A 23,138-nucleotide genomic window follows, 5' to 3' on the forward strand; every position below is an offset into this window, starting at 1 on the left:
CAAAAAAAAAAAAAAGGGTCAATGGTAACATACAGGTGAAACACTGTCAACCATATTCTTCACTAGCTGACTCATCCCTACGGAATCGACATTTTTTTTAGTCCTTTCATTCCTGGAACAGATTCTAAGGTCCTTTCAAGTAATTGTAAAAGATCCCGTTGCTTTTGATTTACAGCACCTATGATGCACAGTAACCACCACATTCAAGTTTTAGTCAAAAGGATGCATAACACTCATGTTTTCACACCAATTTTATATAGTAATTAAGTCCTTACTGTAGCCGATGTAGCAGCTGAAAGCAATGGCAGTATACCCCCACAAGCCATGACCATATTGTCCATCACTTGAGAGATGAGATGAATTGTGTTGTGTACAAAGATGACATTATCACTGCTATTCACGAAGTCCATAACTGTCTTTGTTGAATGGCTGTCCAAAGATAAATGATGTTTACTGATAAAGCTAAAGAAAGGAAATCACAGTTTGCCTACTTGAGGGGAGGGAGGATAAGAAGGTGCTTTTGCTTCCTCTTGAAAACTGACGAAAGATAATGATGCAGGAGGCATTTTGGGGGTGTATACTTCCTGAGAAGAAATAGACCATTCCATATCAGCAGTTACAAACCATGCCCTCCTCCTTCAGTGCTGAAACATACATACTATGCATTTTACACTTGGTATAAAAAGTTGAAGAAAATTATCCTTTACTGGGAACAAAATTGAGAAGTCATGAGGCAAAAAACTAGGAGGTAAACGATGGTAAATGTGCTATTGAAAATGAATTTTCTACTAATATTTTTTAGGTAATGCCATAAAATGCTTCTGAACAGAAGAAGAGTCATATGCAAATAAAAGTAAATTAGGCACTTTTAAAATCATAAACCATACAATGAAGGCTAATCTAAAATATACAGATTTTTTAATGCTAAAACACACTGGAGACATGGATAATGTTATACTTATCCCAGTTATTTTTTAGCACATCTAGTAATAAACCCACGTATAGATCTACCTTCTGGTGAGTTCCATGCTATAAAATATGCTACAAGAAATCTTCAGCAAATTTTTTACATGAGAGAAATCTCTGATTTTCAAGTTTTTGTAATCCAGACAAGGATTCCCATTCTTATAATGAAGAATAAAAGTTTACACAGTAAAACCCTTACCACAGAATAATTTATATTCTACTTTTTAACCAAATGTCTGAAATTAATTACAAAATATATTTACATAAACTTCTTTGAATACAAAGACTAGGTTTACACATATCTTCTAAAATAAACAAAGGGACAAACCTTCTCCACATCTGTATATCTGTTTCAATTGAAAATAACAGATCAGTGAGCAAACGTTGATGCATTTGAGACCACTTGAACTCAGGAATACGAAACATAGTAGATCTGGAATCCCTCCTTTGTCCGTTAACTGCATCTGGTGCTATTTCTTGCCCTGGTTGCTCCTGTTGCTTTGACATCTAATACGGAAAATTTAAAAGTAATAAAATAAGTTCAACTTCAAAGGAAGGCATTAGAAAAGTAAATAATTTAGTAGCTTCTATGCAATTCATCTAATAATCACATTTTAAGACACTAAATAACCAAATTAGAGAGAGAAAAACTATCAATGAGTAATAACATTAGTATTTTAGTACATTTAAACAAAGTTACCAAAATGCTAAACTACCACAATTCAACATTAATTAGCTTAGAACCATGTAAGTATTACTACTATGTAACAAAGAATGAAGCAGCACTTCTAAGTTTTGAATCTTAGTGTAAAAGAAAGGTGGCATTTATAATCCAGGCAATAATTGGATTATAAAGTGGCTAGAATGAAGAACGAACAAAAATAAAGATGATATAATGAAAAATAAACCAACAAAAAAAAAAAAAAGGAAGGAGAAAGAGAATAAGAACTCAATAAAGTGGAAAATGACAACATGCTACCAACCCTTGTCTCATGAGTTACTTTGAGATAATGATAGAGGAGAAGGCTGTGCCTCTAGATCTCATAAAGGCTCCTCTCTCTTACAGACCTTATAGTACAATTTTAAATCACAAAATTTTGTAATTAAAATTATACACTGGCAGGTAGGTAGCCCTAGATTTTGTTGGAAAACTAATTTACTATGGTCAGGTTAATCAAATAAAAGGTAAACTGCAAGTGTATCAAATATTTGCTTTATAAACTAAAACAATACCAATCCTGAAACTTCAAAGTGGTAACTTTTAGTAATGCTGTGGTAGAAATAATAAAAGCTGACACTTAATGAACTCACACTAACTGCCAAACGCTGTGCTAACGATCTGAAATAAAATCTTTACATTCATCACATTTATATGATTGCAAATAGGATATGAACCCAATCCAAAATAAAATAAAATGCAAATATATACACTTGCTCTATTTTAACTCAGTGCAAATACACTTCAAGAAGACAATATATATAATTACCTCAGGTGCAGGTCGATGAGGCTGAGGTGCTTCCATGTTTGTACTAGCCTTCAATTCCAGTCTCTCAGTATCTGTAGCAACACTGGAAACATCCAACTTGGCAATCTTTTGCTCAGAAGTAGCAGAACCCTCAAAGGTATCAGCATGACAATCATTAATTAATTTGGTTTCTCTAGCAGGGTTAGTTGTTGTCTCTCCTTCCTCCAGCATCTGACCAGTATCTGACTGTACAGCTGTTTGGGAAACAGCAGTTTCTGGCGAGGTAGCTGAAGATGCTGATGCTGTCATAGTCAGGATTCTAGAATCTTTAGAATCTTGAGTTTCAGTATCAGTTTGCTTTTTAGTAAGAGGTTCTTCCTCTTGAAATATTAATTTGTTATCATTGTCAAACATTTCCAGTCTTTCACTGGCTTCAGATGCAGCTGGAGATAAACTATTATCTTGGGGCTGTGTGGGGAGACTGGCTTCTTCAGTGGGACTACTTTCTACTTTCAGTTCCACGTAATCATCATCTTCCTCTTCCTCCACTATAGACTTATCCAAGAATTCTGGCACCTCTAAAGCATCCTCTTCTGAAGGGGAACTTATGGAAGCAGTTACTTCACTGATAGAAACTGTATCTTTGCCAGTTGTTTTAAAAGAATTAGAGGAAATAGTCACAGCTTCTATTATGTCCGGAGATACTTGTAAATCACCTGCATTCATTGTGTCATCTGTGAATGTTTCCTCCAAAGTGACTTCATGCAGTAACTCCCGGTTTTCTTGCTCAGTTTTCACTTCTTCATCAGATGTATTATGAGTTTGCAGTTCAATGCTGGATGCACATTCTACTGAACTTGTCTTTTCAATACTTGAGTTTTCATCACTACTTCTAGTGAAATGAGGATAGACAGAAGAATCCTTTGTATCTAACTGCTGAGACCCTACTGAAACATTAATATCTCTGCCAATGACAGAGACTGCTTGGACTGGACTTGAAGAACATGGCTCTATTTCTTCATCAACTTTTCCCTGCTGCTCCCTAAATATATTGGCAAGGTTTTCTTTGTGTATTTCAAAAGTGACCTAGAAGAAAGATGTACAACCAGTTAAAATAGGCATAAGAATTTAACACATAATTATAAAATATAAAATTTAAATATTTTCAACAATTATCAAATACATATATATAATAAAATTTAATTTTCCTACATCCTTATTTTGATAGAATTATAAGTTAAATGTGAGTCGATCACAAAAATCTAAATATTCATAAAAACTATAGCCAATTTTAATGCTAACAGGTAGCATAGCAGGAAATCAAAACAAGAACATAATTATTTAGTCTATTCTTAAAGATGTATAAGCAAAGAATATATTATACTATCATACTGGCCTTTATAACTTGTACCAGGAACTAAGTGTGTACCACTGGGAAGTGCTTTATGCACTGGGTAATACATTGTTTCAACTGCAATGAAAACCCATTTCCCCATGATTTGTCCTTAGGAGAGATTTTTTTTTTAATATCAATTATGCTCACTATTTTAGCAGCTCTCCACATATCAATTAAGCTATAAAATCCCTATCTTACTAAGCTAAAGAATACAAATTCTTTTAGCAATGGGAAAAATCCCACCCTTCCCCAAAGGTCAGCCATAATTTTCAAAGTTTGAACTGGTCCCAAATGTTCTGAAAGTGTCAGTTAATCCACCCATGCATCCATTCATTCCACTTATATGTAAGTGACTACTATATACTTGGCACTGGGACCAATCCCAAATCATGCTTTGGCTTTTACCCACGTAAATGGAAAAAACTGAATAGAAGAAAAATTTAAAAAGAATACTATAATTGTTAATGTCACAGGATTTATAATTTTTTAATCTCTTCAAGGATTATTACCTTATAGCCACTATTGTGTGACCTCCACTGGTGTTTTAATGGTAGCACCCTAACCACCCCCCCCAAAAAACCAGAAAAAGTACAACACATGCAGAAAGGAAAAGTATAACTATATTTTATTAATGAAAACTGTTTGTTCCTGTAATCTACATTATAGTATATATAGTAGATAGAACATTTATTCAATAAATCTTTACTGAGCCCTCATATAAGAGAACGGTATAAGACGATAACAAAAGAAAAAAAGCTGATTTTTTTAATGCACAAAAATTCATACCATATGCCTTATTGAATCACAGGAGTATATATAGGTAAAAGGCAAACAAAAGTATAAATATCACACAACAAAAATTTCCTTCTATATATATTAACTAGCCTTTATTCATAACATATACAGAACATTCATGCCATAATGTGATATAGCTAAAAATAAAAATGTTTAGGGAATATTTTTCTAGTATTAAATATTTTTCCTAATTGTAAATATTTTCTTAATTATAAATATTTAGAAATCTTTAATATTTCAAAAAGAAATACATGTATTTCACACTAAACAGTAAAATGACACAATAACATCAACAAAATATCAATTTCTTTTATATCTACAATGCCAATATTTTCTTTGAAATGGGTATTTTAATTGACCGATTCTTCATATTTGTTCAACAAAAATTTACTGAACATCTATAGTATGCCAGTCATTGTGTGATGCCTGCCTTCATAGAGCTTATATTCTAATGAAGGAGCCACAAAATAAACAAACATATATGTAAGCACATATGTAAGATAATGTCAAGGAGTAATAAAAGCTTTGAAGGGGAAAAAAGGACATAGAGAATAACTGTGATGGAAGTCCAGGTGGGAGGGTGTATTTTAGTAGTCTACCTGGGGAAGACCTCTCTGTTATATTTGCATAAAGACAAGAATAAAAGAGGGAGCAAGCTACGTAAAAAGGAAAAGCATTTTAGGCAGAAAAGAGCAAATGCAAAGGCCGTAGAGCCAAGATAAGCTTGGTATGTTTCAGGAATAACAATAAACCAGTGGACTAAGCACTGTGGAAGATGAGGTCAAAGATGTAGCCATTGGCTAGACGATGACTACAGAAGATTGCAGACTGTGTTAAAGACTGCATTTTATTCTGACAAAACCATTTGAGAATCAGGAGTTGGGGGAAGATACAAACTGATTTCCATTTTAGAAGGATCACTTAGCCTATGGTGTAAAAAACTGACTTTAAGGAATTGTTTCTGCACTGATAAAATAATTATCACTATCTAAGGAAGGCAAGTTACATATTACCAACCTCATGGAGATTTTGAAAATAGACCACTTATTTCTACAACAGCCTATGTTACAGAATGAATTTAGTTTTCAGTGATCATTTGTTTTTATTTGTATTGTTTTTTAGAATTTTTATTATAAAATGTATCAATAAACATGAGTATATACAATTTATTTGTACAGGTTAAAAAATAACAATTTTTTTAAAATCCCTTGTGCCTATCACCCATGTCAAGAAATACAACATTGCCAGTAATTCACAGTTCCCCAATGTGGCCCTCTCAAACTGTATTCCCTAACCTTTCCACCTCCATCAAGAGGAAATCACTATTCTGACATGACATTTCTATTGTTTACTACTTGTTTTTTAGTAATTTTACCATCTAGAGTAAACATACCTATTATGTTTAGTTTGAAAAACTACGTTTAGCACAAACCTAGCCAGCTGTCTAAAGAAAGGGTAATGCTGCCCACAACTAACTACAGGCTTCCAGAAGAAGACAAGACACACAGAATCTGTGAGTTGCAGCAGGGCTTCAGCTCCTCTGAGAAGATATATAAAGCTATTTCTGGGAAGTCTGTAGGCAAGGTCATTAGGAAATACTGGGAAATACAGGGGTCAAGAGAACTGGAAAACCTTTCAGGGGTAGTGTGAGCCAGGAAGCGTTTATCTGGTATGAATGAGGTCTGAGAAGTAGACTACTTTGTATTTTCAGTTCTAAGCTAACCGCAGTGAACATCTACCCTCAAAAGTAGCTCAAGGCAGAGTATGCTTTTGCCGGGTGAAGTGAGAATCCTCAAGGTGATTCAGGCGGTGGGACAGCAGGAACTTTATCAGCACACAGTCAAGATAAACCAAGTACTCATAAGAATACAGGCCCTCCTCGTGTGAGTAAGGTGTCCTCAGGTTTAAAAAAATGTTATAAAAGTGGCTGGCATTTCAGTGACAACAACTCAAACCCCCTGTCCAATCTGTCCCTTAAGCCAAACTGCTCTAATCCAGACAGACTAATCTGTCTACTACAAGGCTGCCATCCTGGGATCACTCTTCATCTCTGTTCTATGCTGTCTCTCCTGTTTCCTACATCTCACATCTTTGTTTTATTCTCTCCTGTGCAGTACATTCTCCAGTGCCTTCTTGAGAAAGAGTGCATACGAACTAAATTTTCTGAGACCTCAAATATCTGAAAATATATTTATTCTAGCTTCATACCTGATTAATAGTCAGACTGAGCATAGAACCATAGGTTGGAAAGCATTTACCTTCAGAATTTGAAATGCTTTCAAAATCCTGAAGTTGGTTGGTTTTTTAATTTCTCTTCAATTTACTCCAAGTCTAAAAGCTAAATGGCAATTGAACAATTAGCATTGTTATCTTTTTCAGATAGTGTTTTTCTTAAGATATTTGTGACTTTAAAACTGATAATTCCCAATTAATTGCCAGATATTGTTCTAAATTACCCAGCTAACAACTAGTCATTAATCTTCACAATCATTTGATAGCTAATCTATAACTGTTTGTAATGTTTGGAAAGCACTTTTATAAACTACCAGTTAGAGATGCTTATGAGGTAATGGCTATTACATTTCTTTTGCCATTACTTTCAACTTCATTGGTACTCAAATTTACTAATTAGGAGATAAAAGACGAACATAATACACGAGGAGGTTAATATTAGCCTTTTAATCCATATATTGAAACTGTTTAACCTATAAAAATTTAGATTTTTTAAAACATTAAGCATTGTTTAGCAACTTTGTTTATAAATAAATGCATCTTTTTCATTGTATGTTATTTTCCTATGAAAATACCAGCTAAATATGATATGCTAACTTTTAATTTTAGGTTACCAACATTTTCCACAGTTGATAAATAAGATATATCTTTAAAAACAGCTGAATCTTCCCATATGTAGTACCAATGAGCATAGGTCAAAATGATTACCACCACATTCATGAGATCTTTAATAGACTCTGATGCAACACCTTGCAACAACATTATAGGGTAACATATACAACATAAAATCAAATTATAAATATTTACTTATCTATTTTATGCAAAGCACCTTGTTTATAAATCTAAATAGCCTAGATCAAACCTAAATGCTGCTCTAACAGAGCATGACTGGAGAGAGATCAAGTAAAAGGCTATGCTATCCCAAGAAAACTACCTAAGAGAATTAATTATGAAAACCACATTGTAAGTTAAATAGCAAAAAGAAAAAATCCCATAAGAAAAATAAGTGATATAAACAATAAGCAGCATATACTCATGCATGCAATGAACTTAAAAAAAACTTTTTGAATAGTTATATTCACATGACCCAAATATAAAACAACATATAGTGTAAAAAGCTCCCCCCACCACTGATCTTCACCTGCAAAAGTGCTGTCTACAATCAGGCAACCAGTTATTAATTTCTTTTGTATTCTTCCAAGGTTTTTTTTTTTTTGCACATATACACAAATATAAATTCTTATTTTCCCACTTATTTTATTCATATATACCCACTATACATAGTGTTCTTTACTTCTTTTTTCACTTAATATATTGGTGAAATATTTCAGTATAGTTTTAATTGCAGTCCCTTTATAATGACTAGGTTCAAGCATCTTTTTATATATCTAAGGTATTTTTTTATTTAGTTTTCTGTGGGTCATTTAATCATGTCCCTTGTACATTTTTCTACTGTGTTGCTTTTTCCTATCAATTTCTAAGAGCACTTTGTATATTAAGAAAGTTATCTTTATTTTGGTTCTAAACAGTTTTTCCAAATTTGTCATTTGCCAAAAATTTTGACTTTGCTTATGGTACTGCATTTGTTTTCTGGCCACAGAGTTCAAAGGTTTTTGTTTGTTTGTTTGTAGTTGACAAAGTCCAGAACACATTATCCCAAAATAAAGTGCTTTAAGCCTATTGAATACTTCAACCTGGAGAATTTGAGAAATGGCAGGTGCAGGAAGGACTCTCTGACCTCCCCTGCCCTTCTCCCCAAAAGCAGGTTATAAGACCCTCCTGTGAGAGGTGCCCTCCCTACACCTGGAGGAAAGAAATAGCCTTACTTTGGAAGACAGGGGACACCTAGAGGAATCAGAATTAACAGGCCTTGCTAAGTTTCCCACAGTTTACTATTCCGAGCTCACACTCCTTTGTTCTATTACATTTTTCCATGACTTTCCACTCTTCATCTAACCTAGTATAAAAATACTAGTACAAAAATGTCTTTAGGTCTTTATTCCCCTATGAAGACTCCCCAGTCACTTAAAAGTTACATTAAATAATTTGGTATGTTTTGTCTTGTTAATCTTTTTTAAGTCTAATTTACAGGGGCCCAGCCAGTGAACCTAAGATGGATATAAGGAAAATATTTTTTCCTCCCCTATAACATCAAAATTACAGCTTTTGCTCTGAAGTTCATCTTTTTTTAGTAACCAACCAGAGTAAATACAAAAACAGACTTTCTTCTTTTATAAGATGATTTTTGAGCAACATTTCCTTATTAATATAAAGGATATAATTTAAACAGAACCTTCTAACCACTTAGTATTTTCTTAATCTCTATAAATATCATACTAACACATGTAAGCATTCTAGAACTTATTTAAAAGAAACTTATTGAAAAAAAAATATTCTGTCCTCAAACTTTCTTAAAGTACCAGAATTTATATGTAGTCAATAATTGTTCCCCAGTTTTACAATATGCTTAAAAATAGGCATAAGTTAAGCTGAAATAAACAAAAAACAAAAAAAAACTAAAAATAAACTTATAAACTAAGTTAAGCTCATTTGGGTAGGCAATTCTGGATATTTTTCTTTAAATACTTATAGCAATAGCTGAGATATACTGAATGCTTACTGTATCCTGTTTTAAGCATCAAGCAGTAATGACACATTTAATAGCAAGTCTAAAAGATGGGTAGTACTATCCCTATTTTAGAGAGAAATATAGGAAGAACAGTAACATAAAAGAATATCAGTAAATAACTTACTAATCTTTTCTTTGATTAAAAAACAGTTCATCTTGATTAATTTCTTAAGAGCAGTCTAGACAGATGCTCTCACACAAATCTAGAGTATATTTTTGAGAGCAATTTAGCAATATCTACTAAAACTTTTTAAAATGTGTGCAGACTCTTTCTGGAAATTCCACTTATAGAAATTTATCCTACAAAACAAGAGTTATATATATATGAGCAGGTTCGTCACTGCTCAATGGTAAGGAAGAGTTATAGTACGGTATATATGTAATATATTAATATAAATCAAATAAAATTTTAAAAAGAATTCAAAAAGTAAACTTGAATCATTTACACAATCACTCCTTCCTAGAATCATAAATGGTCTAATATCTTTCAAATGTTATATCACAGCTAAAGCTTTTGCTCTTAACTTTACTTCTCCCTAATATGACATATTACATATACCAAATATATAGCCATTAAAATTCATATAATTATATCATCAAATAAGATTGTAAAATGGTATAAATATGATCACATTTTATAAAAAAATACTTATTTGTATATGTATATTTATGTACGGAAGGGTCTTATACCAAAATGCTAATATTAAGTTATACATAGGTGTTTCAATAACAGGTGATTTTTTTGGTTTTTGTGTGTATGAGTTTCTGCTGGGTTCCAGATTTCCTTCAATGAACACTTACAGTTTTAAATTTTTTAGAAAAATAATAAATGCTATTTGATTTAAAAATTTTAAAGCTAAGAGTAATTTAAGCTGGGCATGGTGGCACACGCCTGTAGTCCCAGGAGGATGAGGCAGGATCACTTGAGTCCAGGAGTTTGAGGCTGCAGTGAGCTATACTGCGCTCCAGTCTGCGCAACACAGCAACACCCAATCACTTTTAAAAATTAAAACAAAAAATACTTTGGCAATTAAGTATAAAATGCTGACAATCCATGAAATAGAAAATTTTGTAACTTTTGAAATTTCTTAAAATAGGTAGCTTTTAATCTTATATAGCCACCATACAGACACACACACACACACACACACACTTTAATAAATGCCAGTTTATATCATGATTTTTAAAAATATTTTTTAAAACCACCTAGAGAATTCTAAAAAATCAATTGATTTCCACATGCTTTTTACCCAATCTACATGGTACTTTCTTCTAAAAGTGACTGAAATTTATACTTTAAGGTATTTCATCAGACCGTTAACAGTAAGTAAAATCTTCAGATATTTCAAAGAATCTAAGATAATTAAGTACCTTATCCAAATTCATCATTTGGGGGAAAATCTAATTTACATTATATTTTTAACTCAAATATGATTAACCTTTACTTATTTATTATTTTAAGTCATAAACCCATTCTACCTTATGGCAATATAAGCCTAGACAAAACACAGTAACTAAGGTTTTAGTTTTATTTATTTGGAAAAAGAATGCTTTTGGACAATTCTCATAATTCAGAATAGTTTAAATCCCTTAATTTAAATTTTAATTAAAGAGTAGACGCATTTTAACATGTAATAGAAAACAATATTAAGTACTCAAAATAGTGTTCAGTTTGAAGCAAAAAAAAAGAGGAAAAATGAAAACCTGGACAACAAATAAGACAATGAAATTACAAAGGTTACTAGGTACACATTTGAAACCCTGAGACCAAAGTAACCAACATTATGCAGTTACACTAGAAGAGCCTATTACTGCTTATAAAACCTAGTTCAGATGTTGGAGGAGATGCATACAGTGACAAACAGCTTCTCTGCTATCAAGGTGGCAGGAAATCTATCAAACTAGACAATAAAATTGCAATTGAGTTTCTTTGGCTTTTTATAGCAGCTGCATGTATCCTGATGTAACTCTGCAAAAGCTATCCAATTCTGTAACATTAGTTCTTTACACACCAGTTCTTTATCAAGAACCATGTTATAAATTTGTGATATTGATATTCAAAATTATTGCAAAAAGGCAAAAGTAAGCGCCACTTCATACTGTATGCAAGACAATATTTTAAAAGCTTTAGAATGGATATTTTTAGAGAAAGAAAATTTAGTTCCAATAATTCCAGCAGAAGTTTTAGATAGATGCTAGAAATTATTTACCTACTTACTGAATCACCTCAGTTCTATCATGAACTTTATTAAATAATGATTCGAAGAGCCTTAAAGCATAAGTTGTCCACTGTATTTTAAAACTAGGTACCAGGATTTAAAATTCAAAAAAAAGAGAAAAGCAGTATTCAAATAAATTACTTTGTATAAACCTCATGAAAAAGAAAAGTCTTTTAATAAATGAAGAGAATTCACACAAAGAAATAAAAGACAAGTATGAAACACTAAAATGAAAGGAGAAAATTACAAGAACCAACTTATTTATAACTTTAAATTTTTCTTTTCCCTCTCATAAAATTAAGTAATGCTTGCTAGCTATTTATTTTAGAGACAGGATCTCGCTCTGTTGTGCAGGCTGAAGTGCAGTGGCATGATCACAGCTCACTGCAGCCTCGAAGTCTTGGGCTCAGTGATCCTCCTGCCTTCAGGCTCTCAAGTAGCTGGGACTATAGGTGTGCATTACCACACCCAACTAATTTTTTCATTTTTTAAAAGAGATGGGGTCTTGCTATGTTGCCCAGGCTAGCCTTGAACTCCGGGGCTCAAGCAATCCTCCCACCTTAGCCTTCTGAATCACCGGGATTACAGGTGAGCCACCACAACTGACTCACGTTTTTTTTAAGTATACTCTCACAGCAAAAAGTGATTAAGTTTAGTTTTACTCAGATTAAAGCACTCCATGATTAATAGCATTTATCCCATTTTATACAGGCAATACTAAAAACTTGAGTGAGACTAGTTCTTGGCCAAAAGTAGGCACAAGAGGCCTCTCCTTAAAGTAACTGTTTTCTTTCCAAAGACTTTAAGATCTGTTTAAAGCCATTAGTCACTAGAGTAAAAAAATATATAAACTAAACAAAACTATAGTCCTGTGTCACTTAATAACAGGAATATGTTCTGAGAAATATATCAAGTGACTTCATCGTTGTGTGAACATGACAGAGTGTACTTACACAAACCTAGATCATATAGCCTACTACACACCTAGACTGCGTGGTATGGCCTATTTCTCCTAGGCTACAAACCTGTACAGCATGTTACTGCCCTGAGTACTGCAGGCAATTGTAACACAATGGTAAGTATTTGCGTATCTAAACATAGAACAGATACAGTAAAAATATGGTATACAAGATATAAAATGTGTAATAGGCTGGGCGCAGTGGCTCACGCCTGTAATCCTAGCACTCTGGGAGGCCGAGGCGGGTGGATCGCTCGAGGTCAGGAGTTCGAGACCAGCCTGAGCAAGAGTGAGACCCCGGCTCTACTAAAAAAAATAGAAAGAAATTATCTGGCTAACTAAAAATATATATAGAAAAAATTAGCCGGGCATGGTGGTGCATGCCTGTAGTCCCAGCTACTCGGGAGGCTGAGGCAGTAGGATTGCTTAAGCCCAGGAGTTCGAGGTTGCTGTGAGCTAGGCTGACGCCACAGCACTCACTCTAGCCCGGGCAACAGAGTGAGACTCTGTCTCAAAAAAAAAAAAAAAAATGTGTAATGTAGCATTTACCATGAATGGTATAGGCCATTTACCATGAATGGACCTTGCAGGACTGGAAGTTGCTCTGCGTGAGTCAGAGAGTGACTGCTGAGTGAATGTGTAGGTCTAGGACATTATTGTACACTACTATAGATTTTATGAACCCTGTACACTTAGGCCACATTAAATTTATTTTTAAAATACTTTTCTTTCTTCAATGACAGGTTAACCTTAGCTTACTGTAACTTTTCTACTTTATAAACTTTTGAATTTTAACTTTTTCACTCTTGTAACAACATTTAGCTTAAAACACAAACACATTGTACAACTGTACAAAAATACTTTCTTTCTTTATATCCTGATTCTATAAACTTTTTTCTATTTTTAAAATTTTTTATTTAATTTTTTACCTTTTAAACTTTTGTTGTGAAAACCTGAGAAACACACACACACATTAGCCTAGGCCTACACAGGGTCAGGATCATCCATATCACTGTCTTCCACATCCACATCTTGTCCCACTGGAAGGTCTTCAGGGGCAATAACAACCATGGAGCTGTCATCCCTATGGCAACAATGCCTTCTTCTGGAATACTTCCTGAAGGATTTGCCTGCGGGTCTTTTACAGTTTACTTTTTTTTGGTAAGTAGAAAGAATATAACTCTAAAATAACAATAAAATGTATAGTATAATATACATTTATAAATATATAAACCAGTAACATAGTCATTTAATATCATTATCAAGTATTACGTACTGTATGTAACTGTACGTGCTAGACTTTTATATGCCTGGCAGCACAGTGGGTTTGTTTACACCAGCATCACCACAAACATGTGAGTAATGTGTTGTGCTATGACGGTACCCACAGATACAACATTACTAGGCGACAGGAATTTTTCAGCTTTCCTGTAATCCCTGGGACCACCTCACATATGTAGTTCATTGTTGACCAAAATGTCATTATGCATGCATGACTGTAAATATACATACACACATACATAAAATTTAAAGCCTATTTTGCATTTGTTCTATATAGGTTGAGTATAAAAATACTGATTTCAGATACTACATAAGAATAGTAGTTTATATTTCTTTAACATTCTCTGGACCATAACATATGCTCTCAGAAAGACAAAAAGGATTCTCCTTTGTAATAAAAAAAATGTATTAAGGAGTCATAAACTAGGGTACATATTTAATTTATTTAGAATCCCCCATCTCTATGATGCTTTCTAAAGAGTACACTATATTATGGGAAGGGGGAAGAGAAAATTTTATGAAAATTCACACAAAAAAATTCCCTGTACACTCGTAAAAGTGTTGAAAGTTTAGAGTGCATAGAGCTTATTCTAAACTACAGTTTTCCTGGAACTTTCCCACATGATGAAGATTCTGAGGTGAGGCTCACAAAACTGTAACAAAATGCACAGCCCAGGCTACTGTGATGAGGTGATCCCCAAATTATACTATGACTGATTGTGGCATAGGTGCTTTAATGGACAGCTACTGAGCTATTTCACTGATGAGAGAAGACTGAGGCACTAAGTCACACACAGAGTAGCATGGTGCCACATGACAACTGAACCAAACAGCTCTAAATAATGATGATATAGTTCTTCCTTCTTCTTGAGATAAACATTTAATGTGCAACTGCCAAGTACTCAGCACTATGCATACTTATATGGGAGATATGAACAAGTATAAAACCTTTCATCCCAACTGATAAGAGCTTACAATTTAGCAGCCAAAATAAAACAAAAGAACCAACCTTTAACCAAAAATATAAGAGATATTACAGGATTATACATGATTAAATGTCAGTCCACATTTGGTACACTACATATTATTGCTCTTCTTCATATAGGCCACACACCCCCAAGGAAACAAAGTAATTCACCGTACTTTTCCCTCAATGACACCATCTTTGTGTTTTTGCTTATGCCAATTCCTCTACCACTAATTCCTGCCATCCCAATCTCTATATGGCCAAATCTTATTTATTCAAGGTTGTAGTCAATGACATCTGTTCCATAAACTTCTCAGATACCCTCAGGTAGAAGTTGTCTCTCCTTTCACTATGTATATATCTCTCCTGCAGCATGTATTGCTTCCAACTTTGTATTTTAGTTATTTTGTAAATATATTATCTCTCATATTAGACGGTAACTTCTTTCACAATAGGATCTGTTCCCGATTCATCTAATCTTTCATAGTAACTAGAAAGTACTTAAACAGAAGATAGAAAGAACAAAAGGGAGGAGTAGAAAGGGATTTTAAAAAGAAGAAAGATAAAGATGGAAAGGGGAAGAAAAGAACTGGGCAACTGCAGTGAGACCTAGACACAGAATGATTGAGAATGACTGAGAGAGATCAAGCAAGTGTCTGACCAATCAACAGAGAGATGGGAGACAGAGCAAGCACAGACAAAACAGATGGAGATTCACTGAGAGAGGAACCGACAGAGAAAAAGAGAAATAGGTTGGGGGAGGTAGAATGCAAATGAAACAGAATGGGTGGAGAATGTGGAGAGAAGGAGGTAATGGCTAAAAAAGAAAAAGAAACAGGCAGGCAGAGGGAGAGAGTTAGCCAGGCAGAGGGAGAGAGTTAGCCAGGCAGTGAACAGAATGGGTAGAGAATGTGGAGAGAAGGAGGTAGTGGCTAAAAAAGAAAAAGAAACAGGCAGGCAGAGGGAGAGAGTTAGCCAGGCAGACTACACCAGGTACCCAGAGTCAACACCAATAGCCAGGGTGCCAGGTGGAGGCGATTGATTGATTAGTTGGAGGCTGAGGGAGGTGGGAGTAGAGAGAGTGAGTTACTTAGAGAGATACCAAGAGAAAATTAAGTGCTATGAATGCATACAAACTGACATGGTCTGAGAACAAGAAAAACCATCGTACAGAGGTGATTTAGCTGTTAGGTCCTGAAAAATATAAAGGATTTGGATAAATACAAAGAATTACAGGAATAAACAAAATTGAAGATTTAACAAAACATGATAGATTTCAAAAGAACTGGAACCATACATCCAGAGTGGAGATTTTTATCAAGTGAAGTAGTGGAAGACGAGGTAAGAAATATGTTTATCAAGCCGAACAATAAAACATGAGGTGGAAATTATTTTATAAAAAATATATTTGTGTTTCTAAGAAGGTTAGAACAAAGTGTTTATGGAGGCGAACAACATCGTATGTTATTTTTTAGCTTAATAAACCCATAGGAAAATGATACTTAGTGCTAAAGACTACTAGAAATATGCAGACTAGGAGTAATCTGGATGTGTACAAAGAACTACAAATGATGAAGAAAAAGAAAAACTTAATAGAAAAGTAAGGTGAAAGACAAAATCATGCAAAAATAAGATGTCTAACAGTATCAAGGGTTAAAGGATGGAACATTACTTAGGACTTAGAAATTCTACTCCTAGTTATATTTGCTAAAGCAGTGCTTTTTCAAATTGAGGATAATTCAGGTTGCAGATCATGGAATCAACTAATTGGAGGCATTATCAGAATTTTTTAAATGAAAAAGAATAGAAAACATCCGAGTGCATGACTATACCTAAAGTTTAATAAGGGTAAATATTGTCTCATGGAACCACTGCTTCTGGTGTGTGTGTCTGTGTGTGAACGTATGAGTGCATGTGTATATATACATACACACCCAGTCACAATAAATTTCATACTGTAGATCAGTTATAAGAAGTTTGAAAATCACAGCTCTATTGAAACCTTTGTCTTTGAGCACTTGAGGTATTCACAGCAGTAAAAATGAATGAACTAAAGATACATACTTACAATAAGAAAGAACTTGGAAACAAAAGGTTTGATGGAGAAAAAAATAAGTAAAAGAATAGTCCACACATCATAATGTCATTCTCATAAAATTTTTAAAAGACAAAATTAGATAATACATTGCTTAAGAATACATTTTTAAACTTTTTCTAAAGAAGGGAATTATAAACACAAAATTCAAAATAGTGACTACCTTTGGGGTAAGCAGGGATGGGTAAGATGGGGAAGACCACACAGCATGTTCTTAAATTGGGTGGCATAGTTAGAATTCTTCCTTTATAATATTTCATAGCACATATGTTATGCAAATTATTTTAGATATAATTAATTCTTCATTTTAAAAGTTATATTTAAATAAAAACATGAAGTGACTGGGGCCTGAACTAGTGTGCTAGCAGTACAAATGAGAAGAAAAGCATGAATAGGATAATGATAGAAGTATAACCAGAGAAAATTCACTTGAGCATTTAATTCTACTTTCTATGATTTCAAGTAACTCTTAGCTTCAACAACATGCTATGTGTGTGTGTATACATGTATCCACACACATACCCATTTACATATTTATATAAATATAAATATTATATAAATAAAAACCCACATTTACCCTTCTTTCTAGCTTCGATATTGATGGTTGAAAAAAGTTTTTAAAATTGCCTGACCTTTGCAGGTAATAATTCCTATAAATCAGGATTCAAACCCAGAACTACCCTATCTCTGAAGTCCATGGTCTTTCATTGCTTACACAATGGATTGATAACCAGATATAAAAATTTAGTCCTAAATGTTTAAAAACTCAAAGCACTTGAGATATTATTACCTAACCCAACTCCTTTATTTTGTAGATAGGGAACTCAAAAAGACAAGGCTATTGGTCCTATGACTTTCTAAGGCAGCAGTTCTTAAACTTTTTGGTCTCAGGACCAAATAAGAAGAAGAAGAAGAAGAGCACTATCATTGTACATTTTTGCAAATCTCTTTAATGTCTGGCTTCATAGAAGACAGTTGCTTTCTTACATTTCCTTTTCTTTTCAACATGTGTTGTTTTCTTATATTTGCTTTTCTTTTCAATATGCTGCATATATTGGTTTGGGTGAAGTACAAGAAGAAAATCCACCCTCATGTACGAGGGCTGTCTGGAGAGTATCCAGTCATGGATACACGGATATAAAGACTGGATACTTTCCAGACAGCCCTTGTAGATAAGCAGTAGGAAAGGAGGACCTCACAGACTCATGATGGTCCCCTTCATGGGCTCCCAAGGTCTTCAGGCTACACTTTAATAACTATTACTCTAAAGGTTATATTCCTCTAGCCATCCTTCCTAAGGACCTGAAAAAACTAAGGTGAACTGACATACACTCATTAGAAAATCTGAAAAATGTTCTTTAAACTTGGCACTTCCCTAACCTAGGATCCCCTCCGAGATATCTCTGAAATCTACTTCAAATGTGTATGAGGCCCAAATTCAACCCTATTTTTCTCATAATCTTTTGAAGGGAAAAATGGCATTAGCAGAAAATCAGTCCAGATTGCAGCAGTCCACTGCATTAGACAGCAGTATAGCTGGGCATCAGCACAAACTAAACCAAGTTAGACAAGGGGTAGTAAACAGTTCCTGTGAAGGGCCAAACAGTAAATATTTTAGGCTTTGGGGCCATGTAGTTGCCAGAGCAACTACTCAACTTTATCTTTGTAGTGTGAAAGTAGCCATATATGATATATAAATGAACAGGAGAGACTATGTTCCCATAAAATTTTATTTAGAGAAACAAATCAAGCCAGATTTGGCCCTTAGACCGTGGTTGGCTAAACTGTGCTTTAGACTAAATTCATCAGCCTCAAAAATATACTGACTACAACAAAGCCATTTTATAAAATTAGATCTTTTTCTTATTTACCACTGGATTTTACTCAAACATATATTCATAGGGTGGTTCCTCCAACCTAAACTATCCTTGTAAGCCCTTACAACATAAGCACACCTTTTGCTCACTGAGGAAAGAGAAGGCAGAATAAATAATCCTTAGCTACGTTCAAATACCACCCCTCCAAAAAACTAAAAAAACAAAGGCTATTCAAACATCTGAAAATATGTAAATAGGAAATGGCAATACATTCTTAGAGAATAGCAAAACATTCTAGAATAATCATTTTGATAGTAAAACACTTAAATATGTACCAAATTTATCATTTTTATTCTTTATTCCTTCTAGTCAATTCATAATTATATAATATTCCTTCTGAATAAGGAAAGAGTTCTTAAACAAGATACAAAAAGCATAGACCATAAATGAAACTAAGAAATTTTTCTGCATTAATTATTCAAAATGTAAAATTTCCTGAGAAGGCACAAATATAAAACTCTAAAAATAAATAGATAAGCCACAAATTGGCAGAAGATATTCATAATCAATACAGCTTGCCAAGAATTAAGAACAAGAATATATAAAGACCTCTCACAAAACGTGAAAATGCAGATTAAGATTATGATGATAAAACATTTAAAATTCATCAAATTGGCAAATTTTTAAATTCCAGCCATTCCAAGTGATTAGGTGATATGAAGCAATGAGTAAACACACTGCAGGTGAAAAGATACACTGATACACTACTTTGGAAAAAATTTGCACTATCTTGTAAAGTTCAATATTTGCACCTTACAAGTCACCAATTCCACTTCTAGGAATATATACAGAGAAACTCTTGAATACACATGAGATGTGTACAAAAATGCTCGTTAACTGATAAACGGATAGAGTCATACCATGGAATACAACTAAGAAAATGAACATAACTACATGGGTCAATGTAGATGAATTTCAAATAGTAACTAAAAATAGAAATTTGCAGAAAAATGCATTTAGTATGAAAGCATTTATCTTAGGTTTAAACATGAAAAATATAATTCTTGATTGTTTAGAGTTATATATGTAATAAAGATACAGGGAAGACAGAAAAGACAACACCAAATTAAGGTTAGTAGGATAGGGAGTACGGGGTAGGGTGAAGAATGGTAGACAAAGCAATTGGGGATGGGAATCCAATTGCATAAACAACAATAGATACATTATTCTTTACACCTTTTTGTATGCCTGGAATATTTCATAAATTTTAAACAAAAGCTATACATAAATAACTTATACTGGCTTAATTTAAAAAAAAAAAAAAAAAACAGGCCCATAGATTCTTCCAAACCCATTTTTTAACTGGATGTAATATCAGCTAGTACTTTTCTGTTTACTTAACCATCTTACATTCTAAAACAACTTCTCATCTTTGAATATAGCGCGCCACCTTGTGTTCAAGAGCTTCTAACTACTAAAAAATTCAGAGATGCATTTCTGTGAACATGGCTTACTTCCAAACAAATTCCTTCATGCTGTGGCATGAGGTTTGACTTTATTAAGTTAAGCACATATAAAACTGACATTTGAAAATATTATTTTGATTCTGAAGAAGTTTGGAATACTTTATATTTCTTTTGATTCCTTTTTCATTTTACTGTACTTTCAGAGAATAACTTGCCTTTTTTTCTTGATTTTAACTATATGAATTTTTTTAAATGAGTAAAATTCGAAATGATAGATATTTAAAATGCTAAATTATACTTTCATAAAGAAACTTACCTTTGAATGTGTGATTGATAAGGTGTCTACCCACACACGCCAGCCACCCCACTCGTATTTGATTGCATGGTAAAGTAGGATTCTGAATATGGCATACACCATTTCTGTTATCTTTTGCTCATCTGAATTCTCAGGTTTAAAATAGCAAAGAGAAAGCATCCACTCTTGCCACACAGAGCACTGTAATAAACTCCTGAAAATTATAAGATGGTAATGAATTACTGGAAAAATGCTATTATCTGAAAGAATTCTAGAATATAAAGGTTCATAATAAAATAAACCACCAAAAACCCACATTTATGTATATATTCAAACAGTTCAACAATGTAGCACTAAAATCTTTAATTTATATGGAACATTATTTAACACACCCTTAATAAAAAAACATATGGAAAAGTCATTACATAGTATTTTTGAAGCAATTTTCCTAACACAAAATAGGCTTATACAATAGTATATACTTGGACACTGTAAATAAACGCTTTCTGATCCAGCTTACCTCCTGTTTTCTCTACTGTTATTAAAAAGTTTAATCATGTCAGAAAGAAAGGCTCTGCGAACCTCCATGCTCTCTGGGCACTGGGGAGAATTTCGAAGTAGGGTCGCAATTACTTTTAGTATCTCTGTAAGATAGTTCATAAATAAGTAAAAACTAAATACAACAAAAAACTCATGATAAAAGGTCATTAATATATTGCAATTTCTTCAGTTTCCCTGAACAAATGTCCACTGAAAACATTGTCTTCTGTGTTATAAAGATATCATCTACAGAAAAGAACATAAATTCATTGGAAAGCATTTATAAACAAGAAAGGGATTTTATTTCATGATTTGAATGTGCAAAGTAAAGCTGAATTTTAAAAGGTTGAAATAAAACAATTTAGATTATAAATGAATTGAATGATGGTAAAAGTGGTAATTTTCTTTAACCTCTATGAAATAGTAAAGTTGATCTTAAAAACAAACAAATCAAAAACTCTATGACTGAAATCTCAGAAAAAGGGAATAAGTTCTCAGATTCCTCAACACAATTTACGGTATGCATATAGCCTTCCCTTTAACACAGTGAACTTTAAAAGCTGTGAAGATTTGTTTCCATAATTTTTGAAGTAAAATTAGAAACAAAAAACCCAAAAGAAATTAAAACATGTTCAATATCCCCATCCCCCCAGCAAATGTAAATAAAACTGCTCCTATAATGGTCTTAGTATAAAGCCATCTAAATTTCCAGAACTTAGCTTAAAGAAAAAAATCCTTTGAAAATATGTACTTAATCCAGGATGTTATAAGAAACAAAAAAACAGCTATATCTCTGAATTTGAAATTAAATAATACGTCAAATTTTCACCCAATTAAAAATTAAAGAATTCTAAACCAGGCTTATGCCAAGGATATTGGGGACTCTGAAGCAATGAGTTCAAAATATCAAAAATAAAGATACCTTGTTATATACTTAATGATATTTTGGGAGCAATTTCTGACTTCCTCTAATGATAAATTGAAAAGTTCTCTACCTAAACAATGATTACAATGATGTTGATAATCATGAGATGATAATAACTGCCACTAATTTTGAAGAAGTATTATTATAAGGCAGCAAAGAAAATACAGCTATTAATTCATTTAATCCTTACACAATGATAAGTAGATGCTAATATGAAATTGTAAACATAAGAAAACTAAGGCACAAAAATGAAGTAATGGGCCAACAAAACATATTAAAAAAATGCTCAGCATCTCTAATCATAAGGGAAATGCAAATCAAAACCACAATGAGACATCACTTAACTCCAGTGAGAATGGCTTTTATCAAAAAGTCCCCAAATAACAAATGCTGGCATTGATAACGAAGAGATAGGAACACTCACATGCTGTTGGTGGAACTGCAAACTAATACAATCTCTATGGAAAGTAGTATGGTGATAACCTCAAAGAACTAAAAGCAGAACTATCATTTGATCCAGCAAGCCCACTACTGAGTATTTACTCAAAAAAAAAAGACATTCTATAAAAAGACACCTGCACTCGAATGTTAATAGCAGCACAATTCACAATTGCAAAGATGCGGAAATAACCCACATGCCCATCAATCCATGAGTGGATTAATAAAATGTGGTATATGTATACCATGGAGTACTTCTCAGCCATAAAAATGGGAAACTAATACCTCTTGTATTAACCTGGAGACCATTCTTCTAAGTGAAGTATCACAAGAATGGAAAAACAAATACCACATGCACTCACCATTAAATTGGAATTAATCAATCAACACTTATGTGCACATATGGAAATAACATTCATCAGAAATCAAGCAGGTGGTAGGGGGAAGGTGGGGTTGGGTAAATGCACACCTAACAAGTACAATGCACACTATCTGGGTAATGGGCATACTTACAACTTTGAGTCAAATAGTACAAAAGCAATTCATGTAACCAAAATGTTTGTACCCCTATAATATTCTGAAATTTTAAAAAAATTAAGTAATATACCCAAAGTCACACAACTAGTAAGACATATAACCAAGAGTTCAACCTA

General features: G+C 33.3%; 1 protein-coding gene across 1 annotated transcript in view; it reads right to left on the minus strand.

The window, feature by feature from the left end:
- Window positions 1–23,138, minus strand: part of LRBA (LPS responsive beige-like anchor protein) — a 613,453-nt gene that overhangs the window by 479,584 nt on the left and 110,731 nt on the right. Inside the window, exons 21-25 of the mRNA XM_045552108.1 lie at window positions 21,103–21,226; window positions 20,604–20,796; window positions 2,454–3,518; window positions 1,295–1,473; window positions 276–429 (exon numbers count right to left, since the gene is read on the minus strand). Of these exons, the coding sequence (XP_045408064.1) occupies window positions 276–429; window positions 1,295–1,473; window positions 2,454–3,518; window positions 20,604–20,796; window positions 21,103–21,226 (1,715 nt within the window). The remainder of the gene's footprint in view (window positions 1–275; window positions 430–1,294; window positions 1,474–2,453; window positions 3,519–20,603; window positions 20,797–21,102; window positions 21,227–23,138) is intronic.

This window comes from Lemur catta, chromosome 5, assembly GCF_020740605.2.
Source record: "Lemur catta isolate mLemCat1 chromosome 5, mLemCat1.pri, whole genome shotgun sequence".
Lineage (NCBI taxonomy): Eukaryota > Metazoa > Chordata > Mammalia > Primates > Lemuridae > Lemur > Lemur catta.